We start from the raw sequence: 22,769 nt of genomic DNA, 5'->3' as shown, positions 1-22,769 counted from the left end.
TATCCAGGGTAATATCTCAGAAGAAGAAAGATTTTAGACGACTTCCAATAACAGATAACAATTCCTTTAATGAAGTGAGATTATTTTTAAAAATATGCCATCGGTACACATATTTACCGAGAGATCAAGAATATAATAATAAAGTCCAAAATAGACTCACGTGTGTAATTCCACTTGTTTTAAAATAAAAACCCTACTACAATGTAGTGGGGAAAATCAGGCTTCTCAATAAATTGACTGCATTCAATTAGGTTCCTATGTAGAACATGAATCTTGGTCTTTTATCCACTACATGCAAACCATAATTGAGATGTGCTATGAATGGAAATGTGAAAGCTGAAAACAAAATTTTGGTAAAGCAAAGTAAAATAACATTTTCATGACTTGGGATCAACAGAGATTCCTTAGGGTACAAGAAATAATAATACTAACAAAGAAATATTACCCTCTACAATGAAAATTTGTATTAATAAAAAAATATTGTAAGAAAGTGAAAAAATCCAGAGGGACCACATGTGAAGTACACACACTCTTCCAAAGTAATCTGTAAAACAAAACAAAACAAAATAAAACAACAAATTGTCTGACTTCTAGAATGAAGATGATCAACACAGTCAATCTATCGGAAGGGAATGAATAAGTTGGGGGGAGGGGCAGGACACCTGAAGGAACACTTCACAAAAGAGGGTCTCAAATCTGCCAAAAATGTATAAATGTGTTCAAAAAAATTATTCACTAAATGTAAGTGAAGTAAATGTATATACTGTGATATCATTACACATTCAGCAGGGTAGCTAAAATTCAAAATTTGGATAATAATACAAAGTGTTGATAAGAGTGTGGAAAACTATAATTCTTGTACTTGTTTCAGGGAGAGTACATTACTATAAATACTTTAGAAAAATAAGGGAATAATTACTGAAGTTTGGTGTGTGTATGCTCTATGATGCAGCAATTCCCTTCCTGTGTAATTACATCCACTGGAGAATAAGTAATAGAATGTTTGTGGCAGATGTAGTCATCATATGTGTTAAGTGCTTATCAAGGGTGGAATGGGTGAATACGTGATGACATCTTCAAAAAGTATATTCTGCACAGCAGAGCAAGAAGAAGAGCTAGAAAGAAGAGGAGGAGGACCAGAAGAGGAGACATACAAATGCCAACAGAAAAAATGAAAACCTCTAACATAAATTAATATCATTACTAGTTAAAAAAAAAAAACATAAAATACATTTATGATAAAATTCAACACCTATTTCCAATAAACTACCTCAGTGACCAGAATAAAAGAAAACAGTAATATAAATGATATCTATAAAAATCCTGTATACCAGCGCAGGGAAAGGACAAGTTGAGGACAAAAGTTTTTAGGGCAGTGACAATATTCCGTATGATATTATAATAATGGACACATATTACTACACTTAAAAATCTACATAAAACTTTTAATGTATACTGAAATATTTGAAATTTTACCTCTGAAATTGTCCCCGAGACTAGGAGACCCAGTCTCCCCATTTATGTTATAGGTTTTCAATTGTGAAATCAGCCCTGCATTCTTGCTTATAAGCAGGACACCTTAATGGTATTATACGTTCTGAAACAAAATGTGTAACTTATGTAAAGTGCCCATAATAACTCAGCTTAGTTTCATTGTTATTTGTATGGGCTGGTGTAATTTTTGGAGACTATGGTGTCTTTCACTGAATATTATATTCATTCATCTTCTTTGCCACCCCCCTCCTGCTCCGGAGGAAGAGTTATTTTTATATTTTTCTTGAGTTCTTTTTCATTTATGCATATCTGATTATATAGGACTGATAAAGTATTCTCTCCTACTATGAAAGTTTCCCTTTCATATTATTAATTTTGATGAACAGAATTCTTAAAATAGTTCATTGAATCATTTTAATGTTATACAATTATTGTTTTATGTGTTTTGTTAAAAATGTATACATATTCTACTACCACAAAGATGTCCCATTATGTTTTCGCCTAAACTGTTAATTTGCATTTCACATTTAGATCTTTTTTTTTTTTTTTGGTGCAAAATGGTGGTTTATTAAAGCATGGGGACAGGACCCGTGGGCAGGAAGAGCTGCCTAGGGTTGTGAGGGATGGCAGGTTATGTAACCTGCGGTTGGGGGAAGGTGAGGGAAAAGGGGGGTTTCCACGGAGTTTTCATATGCTAAAGAGGGCCTACAAGGTACAGGGATACCGGAGGTCTTGTGGCTTGATCAATGTTGTCTTTTGGCAAGCCATTAACATCAAGATAGTTGGGAGATTCCTGGTGGGATGTCACAATAATGAGATTTAGGTTCAGAAGAGATTTAACTTACTTTATATTTCCTTCTACCACAGCCTCTTTCAGTTTTGTTTATGGAGGGGAGGGTGACATTGGGGCTTGAGCAACTGAGTTATTTGCCTCTGGAAATTGTGCTATTGATAAGGTAACTTCTTTGTTTGTAGATCTCTAGGACTTTAAATCAAATAGAAATGATTCTGATAAGGTCTGGTAGGTGTCCAGATTCACTTTTTCTCAAAAAATATACAAATTACCTAATAGCGGGGTGCCTGGGTGGCTCAGTGGGTTAAAGCCTCTGCCTTCGGCTCAGGTCATGATCCCAGGGTCCTGGGATCGAGCCCCACATCGGGCTCTCTGCTCAGCAGGGAGCGTGCTTTCTCCTCTCTCTCTCTCTGCCTGCCTCTCTGCCTACTTGTGATCTCTGTCTGTCAAATAAACAAATAAAATCTTTTAAAAAAAATTACCTAATAGCACTTATTGAAAAATAACTTACAAATCAATGAATAGTTGACATGATATACAGTACAATGATGACAAAAGACATGAACAAATACTTTTCAAAGTAAATATATAAATACTTCTGAAACAAATGAAAGGTTTTTTTATTTCATTCAGTACAAGGATAATGCAAATTAAACCACATAGTTACCCATACACATCATCTATAAGGCTAGAAAGAAAATGATGGAACATAACAAATCTTAATAAGAATATTGAACAATTATAATAATTTGCACAGCTACTAAGAATGCATACTGTTATAACCACTCTGGAAACTCATTTGGTAGTACTTACTAATGTCAAAAATGCATAGCCTGATGGAAGTTCTAGAACCTAGGTGAGGTTCGGTGGGCTGAGGTCCAGAGCCAATGACCAAGAAAGAATTCTTGAGACCTTTTCGGTGCAAAATGGTGGTTTATTAAAGCATGGGGACAGGACCCGTGGGCAGGAAGAGCTGCTGCCCCGGGTTGTGGGGGATGACAAGTTATGTACCTTGCGGTTGGGGGAAGGGGAGGGAAAGGAAGGTTTCAATGGAACTTTCATATGCTAAAGAGGGCCTAAAAGGTGCCAAGCTACCAGAGGCCGGAGGCCTTCAGGCTTGATCAATGTTGTCTTTTGGCAAGCCATTCACACTTCTGCTATCAAGTGTCTTTGTTAGTGAGATTTGGGTTTAGAAGAAATTTAACTTTATTTAGGGCTTGAGGAACTGAGTTATTTGCCTCTGGAAATTGTGCTATTGATAAGGCAACTTCTTTGTAGATCTCTAGGACATTTGTAAACCAAGGGAGACTCCTGTCTTGCAGGATTGTGATCTCTGCAAGTTAACTATTTGTTTCTCGTTTATGGCAGTCAGGGGTGCCTGAGCAATGCCACACACATTACCATGGGGAGCGGGTGGAGAGGGGGTGCAAGGTGCCAGCTTTTGCTTTGTCTTCAGCCAGCCTCCTGCTCCCTCATCATAGCCTATGGCTCAGGTTTTCAGGGTAAGAGATACACAGAAATAGAATTATATTCAAGATTAAGTCAATCTTGCATAGACAAAGTACACAAAGTCAATCATTGTGTAGACACAAAGGGTGTGGGAGTAGCCATTTTTAATTACCATTGTTAGGAAACTTGTATGTTTATTGGGATATTTTTTATAATCTATAAATTATTCTCTAATCATTCTCTAAATACATGATAAAATCCATTTTATATTATTTCATAAGGATCCAAGATGTGAAAAAAGAAAGCTTTATGTTCATCAAAACATCAGGTAAAGTAGAATGTTTATAATATCATTAGTTGTAAAGCCTAAAAGTTGAAACCAGTTCTAATATTGAATAATAAGATAATGGACAACTAATTTGTGATATATTCATAAAAAAGAGTTGTATACACACATGAAAATGAGCATTCTGCAATGACCATAATAGCATATTAATTGAAAAAAACCAGTCACAACAAAATAGTAAGTGTAAGATTTCTTTTATATGAAGTAACAAAAATAAGTGAAAATAATTTATATTGTTAAAAAACAGAATAATGGTTATCCGTGTGTGTGTGTGTGTGTGTGTGTGTGTGTGTGTGTGTGTGTATAAGGGGGACAGTTGATTGTAGAAAGGAGAATGAAAGGTCTTCTGGGGTCCTGATAATGTTTTATTCCATTTTTGTTATTGTCATTACTGTATAATCTAGATTCTAACTACACAAAGTGTTACCCATTAATGGGTCCGTGATTAAAGGAGAGAGACTGATACAAAGCGAAGGTCAAGCAAAGCTTTATTTCACGCCAAGCATCAAGAATCTAACCTAACGTTCGGGGCCGCACCTCTTACAAGAGAGGGCGATCCTTCTCTGTTTCACAGACTAGCTTTTAAGGGCAAAGGCCATGCGGTCGGGCCTGGCCACGCACAGGTGGCCAATGAGATTGTAACACACACAGGAAACTCCACAGTGATGCTAGGTGACCAATTGAGTTATAATTTACCCTAGTAGACATTTGACCCAGCCTATTACACCTTGATTGGGATTGGAGCCCAAAAGGCTCCCAAAGGGCGGGGCCCATACTCCTTGGTAACCAGGGAGACAGTATGCATTTGCCCACTGATCGGATGTCTCCACCTGGTCTGACCCACCTTTGTATCTGGGCTTTGTTACCTGAAGCTGGTTTCCAGGACTTGTCTCCAAGTAAATCCCCTGGGGTAAGGGGAGCAGGGACAGTTTCTAAATAGGTCCTTACATTGCCTTTGTAAAATTTATTTATGATAAATACATTTGTCAATATGCAAATATACTCAATAATAAATTTAAAACACCACAAATAAGGGGAAAATGGCTACACATACATATATTATTTTACTTTGTGAATTTTTAAAAGGATGCAATAAGCATGATTCAAACATTCCTCCATTATGTTCTCGTCCATGAAATCCTAAAAAGCCATTGTATTAACAAGAGACAATTACGGGTTGGGAGAAAAATGAAAATATCTTTCCTATAGATACAATGTTTGGATTCCAGATCTCTCCATTAGAGTAGAAAGACTTAACCAGGAGACACCATGTGGAAAGGTATCTAAGAGAACTTTATTTGTAGGGAAATATAAAGATGTCCTGTATAATTAGCAGATATATCACAGTTTCATTAACCTCCAGGCTTAATTAACTCGTATTCTTTCTCCTCAGGGAGAGCCTCAAAGGAGGAAAGATACACATAAATCCTTCTCCCGGGGTTGTGTTAGGAATACATGGGAAAACAAAGAGATTCCTCCTCAGAGGTGAGTGGAATGCACTTGTCTCTGTAACTAACTCAGACCAGTGACTCCAGTACCTCTTTAATGTCTAATACACCCTCAGTGTTTTAGCAATCTCTTTGATAATCTGCTCTGGTAACTGAAGTTTCTGGGTGAATACAAGATTGTAAACATCTTTATTATAATTTTTGGTGAAACCTAGACATTTACTGTGAGGCAGCAAGTTTGTACTCTTTAGATCTAAAAGTGGATTTTCCAGGTTATAATGGCAATTCTATGGTTAACTTAGAGTCACCATGAAATCATTTTCATAGTGGTTGTACCATTTCATGTTGCCAACAAGATGCATAGAGGTTCTAGTCTCTCCACACCTTGTCAGCATTTATAATTTTCCTTTTTTTTCTTTCTTTCTTTTCCTTTTTTTTTTTTTTTTTTTTTTTTAATATCCATCCTAGGGGTGCCTGGTGGCCCAGTTGGGTAAGCATCTGCCTTCAGCTCAGGTCATGATACTAGGGTCCTGGGGTGGAGTCCAGCATCAGGCTTTCTGCTCAGCGAGGAGTCTGCTTCTCCCTCTGGCTTTCCCCGTGGGGTAGTGTTCTCTCTCTCTTGCTCATTCTCTCACTCAAATAAATAAATAAAATCCTTTAAAAAAAATCCTATGGGGTGTATGGTGGTATCTCATCATTGTGGTTTTGAATTACATTTTTCTAATGACTAAGGGTGTTAAATCTTTCTTCATGAGTTTATTGACCATTTGTTTATCTTCTGTGAGAAATGTCTGTTCAAGTCTTTAGCCTGTTCTCTAATTTGCACTGTTTGTTTGTTTGTTTTTTCTGTTGAATTGGAGAATCTTTATATATTCTATATAACAGAGCTCTACTGGATAAATGATCGGCAACCTCCTCCACTGTGTGGGTCATCTTTTCATCCTTTGATAGTGTTCTCTGATGCACAAAAGTTTGTTTTCTTAAAATTTTGATTATGTCCATTTATCTATTTTTGCTTTTGTTGTTTGTGCTTTTGGGGTCTAAGAAAGCTGTAAAGAGCTTAGCTGAGCTGGTAGAGAGAGACCTGAGCTGCCGGGTGTTAGACAGCCAATATAAAGCAACAGGCCATAATTGCAAGATTTCAGCCTTTAATCACTTACTACAATGGTCATCTCAATCATATGTCCTGAAAGTTAGTGATTATTTGTATATTTCTTCCCAGTACAGGTTTCCCAAATGGCCTGTACAGAGAAGCACAATCTAACAGTATGGAAAGAATTCGTTCTAATGGGAATCACAGGACCCCCTGAGCTGCAGGCTCCACTGCTTGGACTCTCCCTCACATTTTACCTCGTCTCCATGGTGGGTAACCTGAGCTTGATCATACTCACCAAGATAGCCTCCGGGTTACAAACACCCGTGTACTTCTTCCTCTGACACCTGGCTCTCACTGATCTGGGTTATTCAACAGCTGTGGGACCCAAACTGCCAGCAAACTTTGCTGTAGATCAGCCTACCATCTCTTATACCTGGTGTGCTACCAACTCACCTTCTTTAGTATATTTATTACTAGTGAAATTTTCATTTTGTCAGCAATAGCCTATGACCGTTATGTGGCCTTCTGTAACCCTCTGCTCTACACAGTCATCATGTCACATAGATTATGTCAGTTGCTGGTGGCAATCCCCTATCTATACAGCATCCTTCTGTCTTTGCTGACCATTATAAAAATTTTCCTTTCATCATTTGGTGGCTATAATGTCATCAGGCATTTCTACTGTGATAGTCTACCATTGATTGATTTGCTCTGCTCAGACACACATGAAATTAGACTGATAATTTTGATCTTTTCGGCTTTTAATTTGGTGTCATCTCTTCTGATAGTCCTTGTGTCCTACATGCTGATCCTTGTTGCCGTGCTCTGCAGAGGGCAGGCACAAGGCTTTCTCCACCTGTGGATCCCATCTGACAGTGATAGTCATATTTTATGATACTCTGTTTTTTATGTATGTGCAGCCCAAATCCAGTCATTCATTTGATACTGATAAAATAGCCTCTTTGTTTTATACTTTGGTTATACCCATGCTGAATCCCATGATCTACAGCTCGAGGAACAAAGAGGTGAAAAATGCCCTATATAGGACCTGCAGAATGTTTGCAAATGTTCTACTTAAAATTCACTGTAGGGCACACTAACACTAAATTATGTATTAGTCAATGTATAGTGTAGTTAACCTTGCTGTAGTCTTACTCTGTTATTTCCGGGGGGTGAGCAAGAATCAATGTGTGATAAGCATAGAAATAAAGAAAAATATACATTATTTTCAAAATTCAAATGAGGATAGTCACCAACAGATTGCGTCTTCTTTCTCATCCTTCAGATACTAACCTAATTTAGTTTCAGTTCCAGGTCAAGTACTATTCCTACGCGTTCTGGCACTACCCTATTTGTCTGTCTCTTCCACTAAACACTTATTTTTATAAAACCAGAGACTCCATATATTCTTTTTACAACCTTATCTATAACAGTCTAGCATAGTAAAAGTCACACACAAAGAAGATACCTGATAGATACTATGTAAATTAATTAATCAAGGAAATAAACATATACTGTGAAGTTTAATAACAAAAATCCCTCTCTTTATGGGGCTTACAGAAAATAGACAGCATGAGAAGTGGTCTGTACAGTGGGATGGATTGGATTGAGCTATATGAAAATGGGATAGAGCCAGTAGCCAGGATGGGGGTCACCCTTTAATTAAGGTTATCAGGGAGCATTCTGCAAAGATAGCATTAAAACAAACACTTGAGGAGCTAAGTGGGTAGACTCTGACTACCTATCGGAAGCTTGTTCCATGGGGACCAAACATTGCAGCAGTTCCAATGACTAATGTGCTGAGGAACACCAGAATCAAAGGTGGTGGGAACATAAATGTGACTAAGAAATAAAAGAGATATGATGAACTTATAGAATGTGATCTTGTAGGACTTATATAGGCCATTGTAAAACTTGCCTTTTATTCCAAATGATAAAAAAGCTTTGGAGGATTTTAAGCTAAGGAGTGGTTTGGTCTATGTTTGATAAGGGGACAGCTATCACTGCTGTGCAAATAATGGATGGAAAACTCTGAGATGGGAAATTGAAGACACTGAGGGGATTGATCATGTTACATCTGAGAGAGAATAGAGGTTTAATCCAGGACAAGTAGAGTCGGAGGATAGAAGTGATTATATTCTTAACACATTTTTAAGGAAATCTCAATATTTCTTCACATTTATGTGGGGTATAAGAAGCATAAAAAGAGAAATTAATGATTTGAAAAGAATGGAAAGACTAGTTCCAAGACTCATCTTAAGATATGCTGAATACTGTTTTCTGCTTTCAGTTAAGATGGCCTTAACTTCCCATTAAGATAAGAAAAAAAAAAAAAGCACCAAACCAAACAAAAACAGAGACAAGAGATATGAAACAAGTGGTCACAACATTGACATCAAGCAAAAAATGCCAGTTTCCCTGACAGATAAGGAACAAATGAGATGAATCCCATGATTGCACCACCTTCCTGATGTGCTGAAGAAACAAAGTTGAGAGTCCAGGAAGTCTATGGTAGTTGAATTTTGTAAGATAGAGTGCCAGCACTAGTAAAGCTGTGCAAAGAAAAAACACTGGATCTCTGCAGAGAATCCTCCTGGATTATTGGCCAGATTAGTGATCAGCACATGCAAGAGGAAACCATCCAGGTGAAAGAAATAATCATCTAAGATGATGAAAGGCAACAGTATCTGAAACTCAAACAGAGGTAGAAATTGTGAGAATGTATTGTACAAGGAGTAGAAAACCTCATAGTTTGTGGGGCTTTAGGTAAAGTACTCGAGAAGGTCTTCCTTCAGTAAGAGGAATAATTAGCCCTACACTTCCACACTGCTCTGGTCCCACCTAAGAAATTATAAAAGCTATATCCAAAAGGATTAAACTATTTCAAAATAACTATATCCTAGAACAAAACTGAGGGATTATTGCTAAAATACAAATGTATCCAGTATCCATCAAGAAAAATTCACAGTGTGTGAAATACATTTTATAATTATCAGGCATACAAGGAAGCAGGAAGACATGATCTATAATGAATAGAATAACCAATCAATGGAAACTGTTCAAGAATTTGCACATGTTTGAAATATCAAACAAGGACAAAAATGGTTATTATAATTGTATATCATATTTTCAAAAAGATAACTAAAGACATGGAAGGTATTTAAAAAAAGGATTTCAAATATTAGAGAGAAAAAAATACCATGTTCAAGGTAAAAGATAAAAGGGATTGTAGGTACAGTAGATTGGACATTACAGAAGTAAAGATTAGTCAGTCTATAGATATAGCAATAAAATATCAAAGTGAGACAAAGGGAGCAAAAAGAACCAAAAACATAAAAAGAATAATAATAATTTGTGAGACAGTTTCAACTAACCAAGTATGCATACAAAAGGTTTCCCAAAGAAGAATGTCATTAGAATTATTTGAAGAAAATACAGGTGAAAAGTAATCAAACATGATGAAAGTTAAAAGACCTCAGATTCAAGAATATTAACAAACCCCAGATAAAAGGAACATACAAACCTGAAGGCAACTCATCATTAAATATCTCAAAGCCAACGATAAATAAAATATTAAGCCATCAAAAAGCAAAGACACTAGACACTTTATAGAAAGAGGAACAAAGAATAACAGATTTATCGTCAGAAGCACTGCAGGTGAGAAGACAGTGGAGCAACATAATTAAAATATTGAAACAAATGATTGTCAGCTGAGAATTTTGCAGAATAGTATAGTGATGTATAGTGATGTATAGTGATGAAACGTATAGTGATGAAAACTGGATTAGTGGTTGACAGGGGTTAAGGACAAGGGAATGAGGGAAGGGAAGAGCAATTAGGTATGAAGGAATCATAGGTGACCCATATAGTGATGGAATAAGCCTGTATGTTGATGGTTATGCTGATTATACCCCTCTACATCTGATTAAAATTGCATATATGCATATATATGTATATATAATTCTTTGCAAACACAAAAATGAGATGGTGACCCAAATAGGCAGAGTATTGTGCCAATATTAATTTCATAATTTCCGTGGTAGAATCTGTATTGTACAATACTGATGCAAGTTGTTACTCCTAGTAGAAACTAAGTGAGATGCAGGAACTCTGGGCTCCTTTGCTCCATCTTCTTAAAATTCTATAACTATTTCAAAATAGTAGAAAGCTAAATTAAACCCAAGCCTGTCTGAGACATTACAGGGTAGATGAGATGGAATGGAAATATTACATAGAGAGATACATATATACATACATATGTCAAAACTTATCAAATTTTATACTTCATATATGTGCAGTTTCCTATTTTCAATGATACCTATGTAAGTTGTTTTACTTCATTTCTAACCATGCCAAGAGATCAAACAAAAACCAAGGGAAAAGTCAGTAACATAAATATATTTTAACTATTATACAATTAAGAGGGTGCTGGGGTGGCTCTTGGTTAAGTGACCAGCTCTTGATTTTGGCTGAGATCATGATCTCAGGGCCATGGGATCAATCCCTGATTCAGGTTCTACACTAAGCATGGCATCTGATTGAGATTCTCTCTTCCTCTCCTTTGCCCCTTTCCTTGTTCCCTCATTCCCCCTAAATTAATTAATTAATTGATTAAATCTTTTTAATAAAATATTGTCCAGTTAACAAGAGAGAACATAATTCAGGCACCTGTCATAGATGTGACGACCCAAGAACCTCATCTATATGCTGGTGCAAGAGGATATCAGTACCGGTACAACAAATCTGGAATAGTTAACAAAATTAAATGAATTGTTTTCTCTTCCTTAGCGATCTTCCTGTGTTGTGGGTGTTTATGTGCAGTCATATGCATACATGTAGGTGGATCTACATGAATATCAACACACGCATGCACACATACACACACAGCCAGAGACAGATATGTGAAATGTATACAATGGATGATTTTGTCTGGAACACATTAACATGGCAAGTCAAGGTTTTTCATGGAACTCTGTGTTGGAATAGTATTGCTGATAACTGAGGTTGGAGACAAGCAAATACCAAGAGTATATCCATAAAATTTGTAATATATCATCCAATGTAATGAAGAAAGGAGGAAAAAGAATCACAACATGAAAACATCACAAATAGGTAATGTGGCTTAAAATGCAACAACACAATTGATAGCAAAATAACATAGCAAAACATATGCGTATAAAACATCATATTTTTCCAGAATATATTGATCTTTTAAGATATATGTTAAGTACAGTAGAGCAGGTGACAAGGGAGACAAAAATAATTGGGAATGGGTATTAGGCATGATGGAAAAACAATACTGAACTCTAATATAGAAAAATAAAATGAAAGACAAGACCTAAACAGATGAGGAGAATTTAATGTGAAAAGAGAATGAGAAGTAAGAGTAACTTAATTCACTCTCTTTAGTCAAAGAAAGAAAGAAATAGAGAGAGAAAGAAAGAAAGACAAAAGTAAAGACACAGCACAATATCTTATTACTTATATACACAGTATCTTATTACTTTTAGTTCACTTAATTCTTTACTTTTTTAAGATTTTATTTATTTATTTAAGAGGGTGGTGGGTGGGAGGAGCAGAGGGAGAGGGACAAGCAGAACATGCACTGAGCACCAGGCCATGGGGGACTCAATCTCAAGACGCTGAAATCATGATCTGATCCAAGACCATGATTTGTATGCTTAACTGACTGAACCACCCAGGTGCCCCTCATTTAATCATTCGAATAATGTGGTAAGATAGTGTTTAAAAATGACTCCCTGTGTTATCTGAGGAGTCCATCATGTCATCCATCTAAGGAGACCATTGTAGAACTGAAGGAATACTGGCAAGCGTGGTGTATGAATAACACAGATTAATGCATTTCCCTATATGTTTGTTGTTTGTTTTGGTAAAAATACTTCAGAGGAATAAAACCAAAGGGAGGAGAAAATATATATTATATATTATATGTATATATCATATATCATATCATATATCATATATAATATGTATATATAATATATTATATATATGATATTTTATATATGTAAAATGTTTTACATAATGTGTTAATAGATATGTAATTATATAAAAATATGGTAATATAGGTTTGGGGGGGGCAGAGATTTTGAGAAATTAACACATATGCTTGTTGGGAACGGCAAGGCAAAATCTGTGGAGTAGCCTAGCATTGCAAGAGTTGACACTGCAGTCTTGAGTACAAAGAGGGAAAACTAAGGTAGATTTTCTATATAAAAGTCAGGAGCATAATTTCTTTGTCTTTGGAGGACCCCAACTTTTGCTCTGTAAGACCTTCAACTGATTGGATGTGGTCCACCTACATTTCAGAAGATACAAGGCTATACTCAAAGTCTAATTTGAATTTTAATCATGTGTGAAAAATATCTTTATAACAACGTCTGGATGAATTTTTTAGCTAAACAACTGGCCACCCTAGCCTAGCCAAGTGCACACATAAAATTGTCCATCAAATCAGGGTGGGGGGAGAAAGAGTTAAGAATGAGGTGTATGAATGTAGTACACAAACTAACAAAAAATTCTAATTCATTGGTGAATACAAATTGTTCTAGACAATTAACAAATACCCTCCTTGAATGCTGTTAAGCTTTCAAATGCTTTAGGGATATCAAGAAATTGCTTGGCATGTCTTCAGGGAGAGTCTCAGAGGGCAATAAAGAATCCATAAATTGATCTCACATCACCATATTACGAAGCACATGGGGAAGCCAAGACAGAGGTTTCATCACAGGTAAACAGAGTATTTCAGGTAGTGCTGTGTTATACCAATATCCAAATAGTTTCGGTGGGCTTTTAATCCATGACACTTTTAATCCATGTCAAAATATAGGATTTCTGATTCACTTCTGCATCCTACTATTGATACTGCTTGACAGAGCAAGAGTACATTCCTGTCTCTTCACCTCACTTGTTCAAGTATTTTCACAAGTGCTAATAGCCATTTTTGAAATGTCAGGGACATATTGCTTATGTAAATGTATGTGTCCTATAAATACTAGATCATATAAGTAATACAGGTCAAACTGAGTGAACATAAAACCTAACTAAAAAATTAGCAATTTAAAAAAAAAGAAAAACTATGGCAAAATTATGAAACTGTAGCTATTCAGGTGGTCATTTGATGCCTAAATCCTCAGTCATTTAATGACTATATTCTTCTTATTTTCAAAAAATTTTATTCTCAAAAATATTGTGTTCTTAAAATCAACTTATTTATAAAGGTGATTTTCTTCATAATTCATAATAAGCAAAAAAGAGAAATTCTGCCTCACACTGAGATATGAAGAGCAATATTTGAAGGTCATTAGACTTTTAAGTGCCTTGTTTTATGGTGATGGTACAAGGTACAGGGAGTTCAATTTCCAGTGGAATCTGACAGAAAGCACAGATAATTTTCTCAAAGAGTGTAACTTAAAAAAAAACGATGGTCTGATCATCGAAATAGAAAATAAACTACCAAAAAAGCAATTTGCTGCTTTCCCTAGTTGTCTCAAACTAGTGAGAGAAAGTCCTTTTCTCTTTCCTCATCTCACACAAAATCAGCACTAACAATGTTACTTTTTTTTTCTTTCACCAACAATGTTACTTTTTTCTTTCGCCTGTCATCATTGTATCTCAACATTTACATCATTTCTTTTTCTGTTCATTTAAAACAGTTTTTCCTAACAGTAGTTCAGGATTTCTGACAAAAGAGCATGTGTACTGGGTTATAGGATAGTTTCTCAGAAGCTCACAATCTTATCAGCAATGTTTTATGTGAGGTTAATGCGGATTTTCTAGAAACGTGTTTATAATTTAATGTTACACAAGGCTGTATTTTTCTGTTGCTTTCTTACAGCTAACTCATAGACTTCTGACACTGCTATTTCACTTGTATTCAGGATAAAACACTACCAGATAAAAACAAAGCAAAACGAAACAAAACAACAAAGAAAAAAACCACTACCAGATGATATAACATGAAAGCTATTTATTATGCTGATTATCTATTCAGAATAGGTTTTCCAATAAACCTGGATGGAAAAACACAATCAGACAGTGCTGAATGAATTTATTTTCATGGGAATCACACACCGTCCTGACCTGCAGTTTCCATTTTTTGGGCTGTTCCTCATCATCTATTTGATCTCAGTGGTGGGCACCCTGGGCATGATCATCCTCACCAAGGTGGACTCCAGGCTCCAAACACCCATGTACTTCTTCCTCAAACACCTGGCTTTTACTGATCTTGGTTATTCAACAACTGTAGGACCTAAAATGTTAATAAGTTTTATTGTGGAAGAAAACACAATTTCTTATTATTTGTGTGCCACACAAGGTGCTTTCTACATTATGTTCATCATTAGTGAACTGTTCATTCTGTCGGCAATGTCCTATGACCGCTATGTGGCCATCTATAACCCTCTGCTCTACCCTGTCATCATGTCCCAAAGGGTGTGTTACATGCTGGTGGCAGTCCCCTACCTCTACAGCACATTTGTTTCTCTCACAGTCACCATAAATATTTTTAGTTTATCCTTCTGTGGTTACAATGTCATCAGTCATTTCTACAGTGACTGTGTCCCCTTGTTAACTTTGCTTTGCTCAAATACACATGAAATTGAATTGATGATTTTGATTTTCTCAGTTTTTAATTTGATTTCATCCCTTCTGATAGTTCTTGTGTCTTACCTGCTGATCCTGGTAGCCATCATCAGGATGAACTCAGCTGAGGGTAGACACAAGGCGTTTTCCACCTGTGGATCCCACCTGACAGTGGCCACAGTGTTCTATGGGACTTTGATATTTATGTATGTGCAACCCGAGTCCAGTCATTCCTTTGACACTGTTAAAGTGGCGTCTGTATTTTATACCCTCATTATCCCCATGCTGAATCCTTTAATCTATAGCTTGAGGAACAAAGATGTAAAATATGCTTTACATAGAATATGGAAAAAGTTATGCAATACCTTTTCTTAAGTTTATTGTACACTATATGTTTCCTATGAAGTAGACTATCCACATTAATCATTTCTATATGTTCCTTCAGAGGAAAATGTAAGGATAAATGAGTTCAACATATATCTAAAGATTGGCTTCTATATTTTCCCTTTCTGAGGGAAAGAGATGAGTTATAAGCATAGTAATTGGCCAGTGTGTTAGTACAGTAGGATGGGTAAGGAGTCTATAGACTATAATACCAAGCAAGGAATGTGGGTATGCTGTGTGGGACTAAAGAATGATACCTAGTACAGAAAAAAGTTAAAATGACTCATGTTGTTAACAACTATCAAATAAACTTTTCAATGTCTATGTATGATGTATATGTAGTGTTCTTCTGTAAGTGCATTCTTTCAGTTTAGCCTATGTAGACTTCTGTGGGGTGTCTAAAACACACTTGACTATTGTTTTAAGGTGGTTTGGTGTATTACACTCTCTTGAAGTCATCAGTCATCTGAATTTGCTTAAGTATCTCCATTCCACAGTGGGTCTTTGTGCCCTGGTCTTTCCTCATGAGTGCCATTATTTTCTCACAGGAGTCCTAGAGAGCCTCTCAACTATACACACCTGGCACTTCAAAAGATCAGCACAGCATCTAATTTTGTCCAAATCTGTCCATTTTGATACAGCAATTGAATTAAGTTTCATGCAGTCTCCCATACATGCCTCCAAGATTTTTTATTTTTCCTACCAGCTTGATCTTGGTTTTTTTTTTTTCCTTCCCAATATGGTTTATTTTTTATGAATCTCTCTCTTTTTTCAAATTCCTCAGACTCACCGGATACCTATTTTATTAACATTTTCAAGGAATATTTTTAGCATAATTGGGGAAATTTTTTTCCCTATTCTTTTTTTTAAATTTTTTTATCTTTTTTTTATTTTTTATTAACATATAATGTACTATTAGCCCCAGGGTTCAGGTCTGTGAATCGCCAGATTTACACACTTCACAGCAGTCACCATAGCATATACCTTCCCCAATGTCCATAACCCAAGATCTTGATTCTTAAATTCTTATTTTTGGCCAATGGAGTTTGGACTCTTTCTTATCTCTCTGAAAAACAAGGATAACTTTTCTGTGAAAGTCATGTTCTAGGGGCGCCTGGGTGGCTCAGCTGGTTAAGCATCTGCCTTAGGCTCACATCCTGATCTTGAGCCCAGCATGCTGGGATCTAGCCCTGTGTGTGGCTCCCTGCTCAGCAGAGAATCTGCTGCTCCCACTCTGCTCCCTCTCCCTCCCTCCCCCCTCCCCCGCCTGCATGCTCTCTCTCAAATAAATAATAAATATCTTTTTTTAAAAGTCATATTCTATTTGTTTTTGTATGCTTACATAAAAGGTCTACTCTATCATACATAAGGGTATGCCTCTTTTTAAAATGCTCGGTTTTCTATAAATTTGGTTCAAATGAGTGTGTACTGTATTTTTATTAGGATATATCATTTGACTACATTGATTTGATGCTGCTGCCTGGGAAAAAAAAAAAAAAGGAGAGGAGAGGAGTCCATGATTCAGACAGTGAACAAGTGATATTACACATAGCAATTTATATACTTAGTGTAGATTTTGGACATACTTCATACATAATCCTCCCCAAATCCCTATATATTTTGTTTACTGTTATTACTTTTTTAACATCAATAGACATATTTACATCATGGAGAGACTGGATTGTTTTCTGAGTCCATCATCATGGAAAAAAATTATCTGTGAAGTCAACAAAATTCAAATAAAAATAATTCATAAGAACATATATATATATACACAGGACATATGGATGTAAGGATAAATATTAAGAGTGTTTTTATGGTTTATTTTTTAAGAAGAATTATACCTAAGTATGAGATATGCATACATAAATATAAGGAAATATGTATTGCTTAGATTATATATGTTGGACAGAGTTACAGAGAAATATTAATAATATATAAATTTGAAAAAACAAACCATGAATTAAAGGATCACAATATCCCACTCTTAAAATATATATTGAAGTGTCTTTGATTAGCTCTCAGATGTAAGCCAAAAAAGAGAAAAAAATGTATTAAGATTTATAAATTTTGATAATATATTTCATTCAGTTAAAATTGGTCTCTATTTCATTATTAAGTAGATACACAGTCCACATCATAAATATTGTATTTTTCATAGACTATAATAATTTGAAATCAGGAGCTGCTACTAACATAAAAAGTTGTTCAACATTATCATCATTAATGAATTTCAATTTAAACGTCAGTGAGATAACACTATATACCAAGTATAATATCTAGTTGGTGAGTAAGTGGAGGAACTAAAACTTTCATATATTGTTGGTGGAAACTTAAAATGGTATAAAGATTTAAAAACCATCTGGTTTAAGGTTCACCGTCTTAAAAATTAAACAAGCATCTAAATATTTAAGCATTCCACTGTCATGTATTTACCCAAGAGAAAAGACAGCACATTGCATTGCAGGTATGTGTATATGAATGTCCACAGAAGCCTTATCTATAATAGTCAGACACTGGAAATAATTCAAATGTTCCTCCACTTGAAATTGAATAAATACATTATGGAATATCCAAATAAATGAATACCACTCTGCTATAAAAAGTAATAAATTATTCATATGCACAAAAAAATGGATGACTCTCAAAATTATTATGCAGAGTAAAGGACACTGGACTTACAAGAGTAAAGAATCTTACATAATTTACAAAAAGAAAAACAGAAAAGAAATCTAAAATCCAAACTCATCTGTAGTTATACAGAACTGATCAAAAGAGAAATCCCAGAGAGTACAAGGAAATGGCCTAAAAGGCACACAGCTTGGAAAGGAAGAATTAAGACCGTCCCTAGAGCAAATGACATGTTGGCTAATACAGAGCCTCCAGGAATCCCCCTATAAATGTGAGTTCAGCAAGATGATGGGATACAAGAGCAATGCACAAATATTTTGTAGAAACCAAAATTTAACAAAACCGCTTATAATCACCCCAGTATAATGAAATACTTAGAACTCAGAAAACATGTGCAGGATCTGTATGCTGAAAACTATGCTGATTAAAGAAATCAAAGATCTGAATAAATTGCAGGACATACTGAGTTCATAAACTAGAAGCTCAACATACTAAAGATACCAATTCTTCCCAAACTGATTTATATATAATATAAACTGAAACAAAATCCCAGCAAGATATTTTATAGCTACAGATGACTTTATGCTAAAATGGTTATAAAAGACCAGGGACTTAGCGTAGCTAAAATACGTGTAAAAATGTAGAGTATCATGGAGGGAAATGCTCTATCCCATGTTAAGACTTGCCATGTAGCAGTAATAATCAAAACTGTGTGGCACTGGTGGAAAGAAGGACATATAAAGCAAAGGAACAGAATAGAGAACCCAGAGATAGACTTTTACACAAAGTACAACTAATTTTTCATGAAGGTACAAAGGTAATTAAGTAGAAGAAATAGTAACTTTTTAAAAAATCATTCTGGAATCTTTGCATGTCCTCAGACAAAAGCAAATAGTGTTGACCTAAATCTTATACAAGACATACCCCAAAACAGATAATAACTTTAATGCAAAACTATGAAATGCTTAGACAAAAGTACAGAGATAAATCTCTAAAGGACCTGGGGACTGGCCAAGAGTTTGTAGACAACACATCAAAAGCACAGTGTACACAACTACATATGATAAATTACACTTCATCAAAATTAAAACAACCATTCTTGGAAATGATTCTGAAGGAATCAAAATGCATGTTCACACAATCATCTTAAGAGTATGTTTATAAAATCCTTTTTCATAATAGTTGAAAACTGGAAGGAACCCAAATGTCTTTCAATGACTAAATGGTTTAACATATAGTACCGTCAATACCATTGAATACTTTTCAGCAACCTTAAAGAACAAATGGTATATACACACAAAAAGCAGGGATGGAACTCAAAAGAATGAAGTTAAGTAAAAAAAGACTATCCCAAAGGATTATAACTTGTGTATTAGTCATAAAACATTGCTCAAGTGACAAAATTTTAGCAGCTGCCAATGGTTAGGAACAGTTGCCCAAGAGGTGGGGAGATGGTGTGGCTTTAACAGGGTAACAAAAGGGACCTTCGTGGAGATGGAATAGCTCTGCAATTTGACTACAGTGGTTGTTACAATGTAAACCTCTGATAAAGTGCAAAGCAGTGAATGTACACGAATACGTGAAAGAATAACCCCAAACTGGTGAAATCTGAACAAAGTATGTGTGTGATAGCATTGTCAGTTTCCTGGTTGTGCACTCATACTCACACTCATACTCACACTCATACTCATACTCATACTCCAAGTGGTGCAAGATGTTATTATTGGGTAAGATTACTTTATATTGTTTTTATTGAGTCTATTACTTTATAATTATTTGAATATAAAAATATTTTGGAAATGACGGATTCAAGTTGTCTCAGTCAGGTAAGAGGCAGGAAAGGTAGAATGGAGTTAACATATATGAACACTAAGAAACTTTTGGAGTGATGGATATGTTTGTTATCTTGACAGCTTTTAAAGTTGCATAGGTATACACATATGTCAAGACATCACATCTGGGGCACCTGGGTGGCTCAGTAGGTTAAACCTCTGCCTTTGGCTCAGGTCATGATTGCAGGGTCCTGGGATCAAGCCCCATATCGGGCTCTCTGCTCAGCAGGGAGCCTGCTTCCCTGTTACCCCCTCTCTCTGCCTACCTCTCTGCCTACTTGTGATCTATCTGTCAAATAAATAAATAAAAATCTTTGGGGCACCTGGGTGGCTCAGTGGGTTAATGCCTCTGCCTTCAGCTCAGGTCATGATCTCAGGGTCCTGAGATCGAGCCCCACATCAGGCTCTGCTCAGCGGGGAGCCTACTTCCCCCCTCTCTCTCTGCCTGCCTCTGCCTACTTGTGATTTCTGTCAAATAAATAAAAATAAATCTTTAAAAAAAAATCTTAAAAAATTTTTAAAAATCTCCTTTTTGTGCCATATATATATATCTCAATATCCAAAAACAAAGGAAAAGTGACAGTAAAAACAGACCAGTAAGACTTAAATGAGATGTCTGTTAGGTAACTTGGAAAGAAAAGGGAAGCAGTATAATAAATTGTATGAAAGATACTTATAATATTATACATGCACAGTTAACAAGAAGGTGTAATTTATGCACCTGACTTGAGGGGGAAGATTCAGGATAAGTCTTGTTTTTGTTTATTTATTTGTTTGTTTGTTTGTTTATTTAACTCCATGCCCAGCGTGAAGCCCAACACAGGGCTTGAATTCACGACCCTGAGATCAAGACCTGAGCTGAGATCCAAATTTGGACGCTTAACTGACTAAACTACCCAGACACGCCTCTTGAACTTATTAATACAAGATGGAATTGGGATAATACATCTGAAATATTTTGGAAAACTATGAATATATCTTCCTCTCTCTTATTAAGAATGCATATATACAATTTTTATTTATTTATTTATTTTTACATAAAAATTTTAAGGGAACAAACTCAAGGGTGTTCATTGAGGCACCACACTTTAAAGCTGGTGATAGGTGAGATTTGGAGACAAACTATGGATAAAAAGTTAAGTGAAATTCGTTAGATACATATCATGGATTTTAATACATAAAGAAGCAAAATGTATCTTCTCATCTATACACAGCAAGTAGTAAAAGTGACTTAAATGCAGCAATGAAATTTATAGAAAAATAACACATGCACATAGTTACACATATAGGGAACATATTGTACTTTTTGGACGGACAAATTGATAATCTAGGCATATACCAAGTACCACAGAGCATGTTTCATGACGGAAAAGAAAACCTGGAGTGGGGTTGGACAGAAGGAAATAAATAAATTGCTGCAATGTGAAATTAAGGAGAAAAGGTAAAATCAAAGCAGCAGTAGTAACGAGTCAGTGATGACAACTCGCTCTGCAATGAGAAGGATGCCTAGCTAATTTCCGTTTGGCGAGGGGGAAGAACACTGCAAACAAAAATGAAAATCGAGGAAACAGACCATCACATTTGCATGATGTATAATTTTTGTTCCATTTACAATTTTAAAATAATGTTATGGAACAGAATTTATCGTTTCTTCACTGTGTCACCCATTTGAGGAGACCAGTGTGGAAATGGGGACTCTCGATTGGCCTGGTCTAAATATAGGACGTTTGAATCCAGAGTCCTGTGAGGTGCAAAGGAAAAGTTAAGTTAGAGTGAAAAATAGGAGAGAAATAAATAATAAATAAATACTTAAATCGTTGATAGATGGATAGATAAATAGGTGATAGATGACAGGTAAGTAGATTGATAGATAATTTATTCACTGGTGAGTACAAATTGTCCCTGCTTATGAATGGACAACCTCCAGGCAATTTTTTTAATGCTCTCATATGCTTTAACAATAATAAACAAATTGCTCTCATCTCCTGAGGGAGAGTCTCAAAAGGTGAAGAAAATCCATAAATTGATCTCTATATGCCATGTTAAGAAACACATATGGGAGTCAGGACAGCGGCTTCATTACAGGTAAAAATGACAGACTATTTGAGTGGTACCTGATGTTATCAAGTACCACAATGTTTCAGTGATGCTGATAAAGTTCCACTTGAACTCCATGGCAAAGCCCTAGCAAAATGTGACCATTTCTGATTTAGTTTGCTTACCTTTCCAGTAGCCATAGTGCCTGAGAGGGTATCGAACTTACTTCCTTTTTCCCTCATTTAATTTTTTGAATGTTTTCACATGGGATGAACGGCTAAATGAAACTCCATTTTCATACTGTTATAAAATACTTATGTTAAATATGAATAGTTTTATCTCAAATGGAAGCCAAAACTGAGAGCAAAGTTTGCACAGCTGAAGAAAGTGAAATTTTTTTAATTGATAAAATTAAAAAATGACAGGTATTTTCTCTCATTTTTATGTCATTCCAAATACTTATTTACTGTCTCCAGACACTTTTTATGATTCTCTCAAAAGAATTTCATATTTGATGACTATTTAAATAAATGTATAAATATAACTATCATCTGATATCTTGATAAGGACAAAAGGGGTTTCTGCCTCACGCTGAGGTTTGCAAGCATTATTTGAATATTAGAAGGCACTTAAGTATCAAGTTCTGTGGTAATGG

General features: G+C 35.6%; 1 protein-coding gene and 1 pseudogene across 1 annotated transcript; both read left to right on the top strand.

The window, feature by feature from the left end:
* Positions 1 to 6,766: 6,766 nt before the first annotated feature.
* On the top strand, positions 6,767 to 7,726 carry LOC111149865 (annotated as a pseudogene).
* A 6,937-nt stretch (positions 7,727 to 14,663) lies between these two features.
* On the top strand, positions 14,664 to 15,605 carry LOC111149862 (olfactory receptor 8K3-like). Its single transcript, XM_022507166.1, has one exon. It carries the CDS (start codon positions 14,664 to 14,666, stop codon positions 15,603 to 15,605), a length of 942 nt encoding a protein of 313 aa, XP_022362874.1.
* Positions 15,606 to 22,769: the final 7,164 nt, after the last annotated feature.

Source organism: Enhydra lutris, unplaced genomic scaffold (genome assembly GCF_002288905.1).
Source record: "Enhydra lutris kenyoni isolate GAN:26980312 unplaced genomic scaffold, ASM228890v2 scaffoldscaffold22, whole genome shotgun sequence".
Lineage (NCBI taxonomy): Eukaryota > Metazoa > Chordata > Mammalia > Carnivora > Mustelidae > Enhydra > Enhydra lutris.
This window is presented reverse-complemented; position numbering and strand designations above follow the sequence as displayed.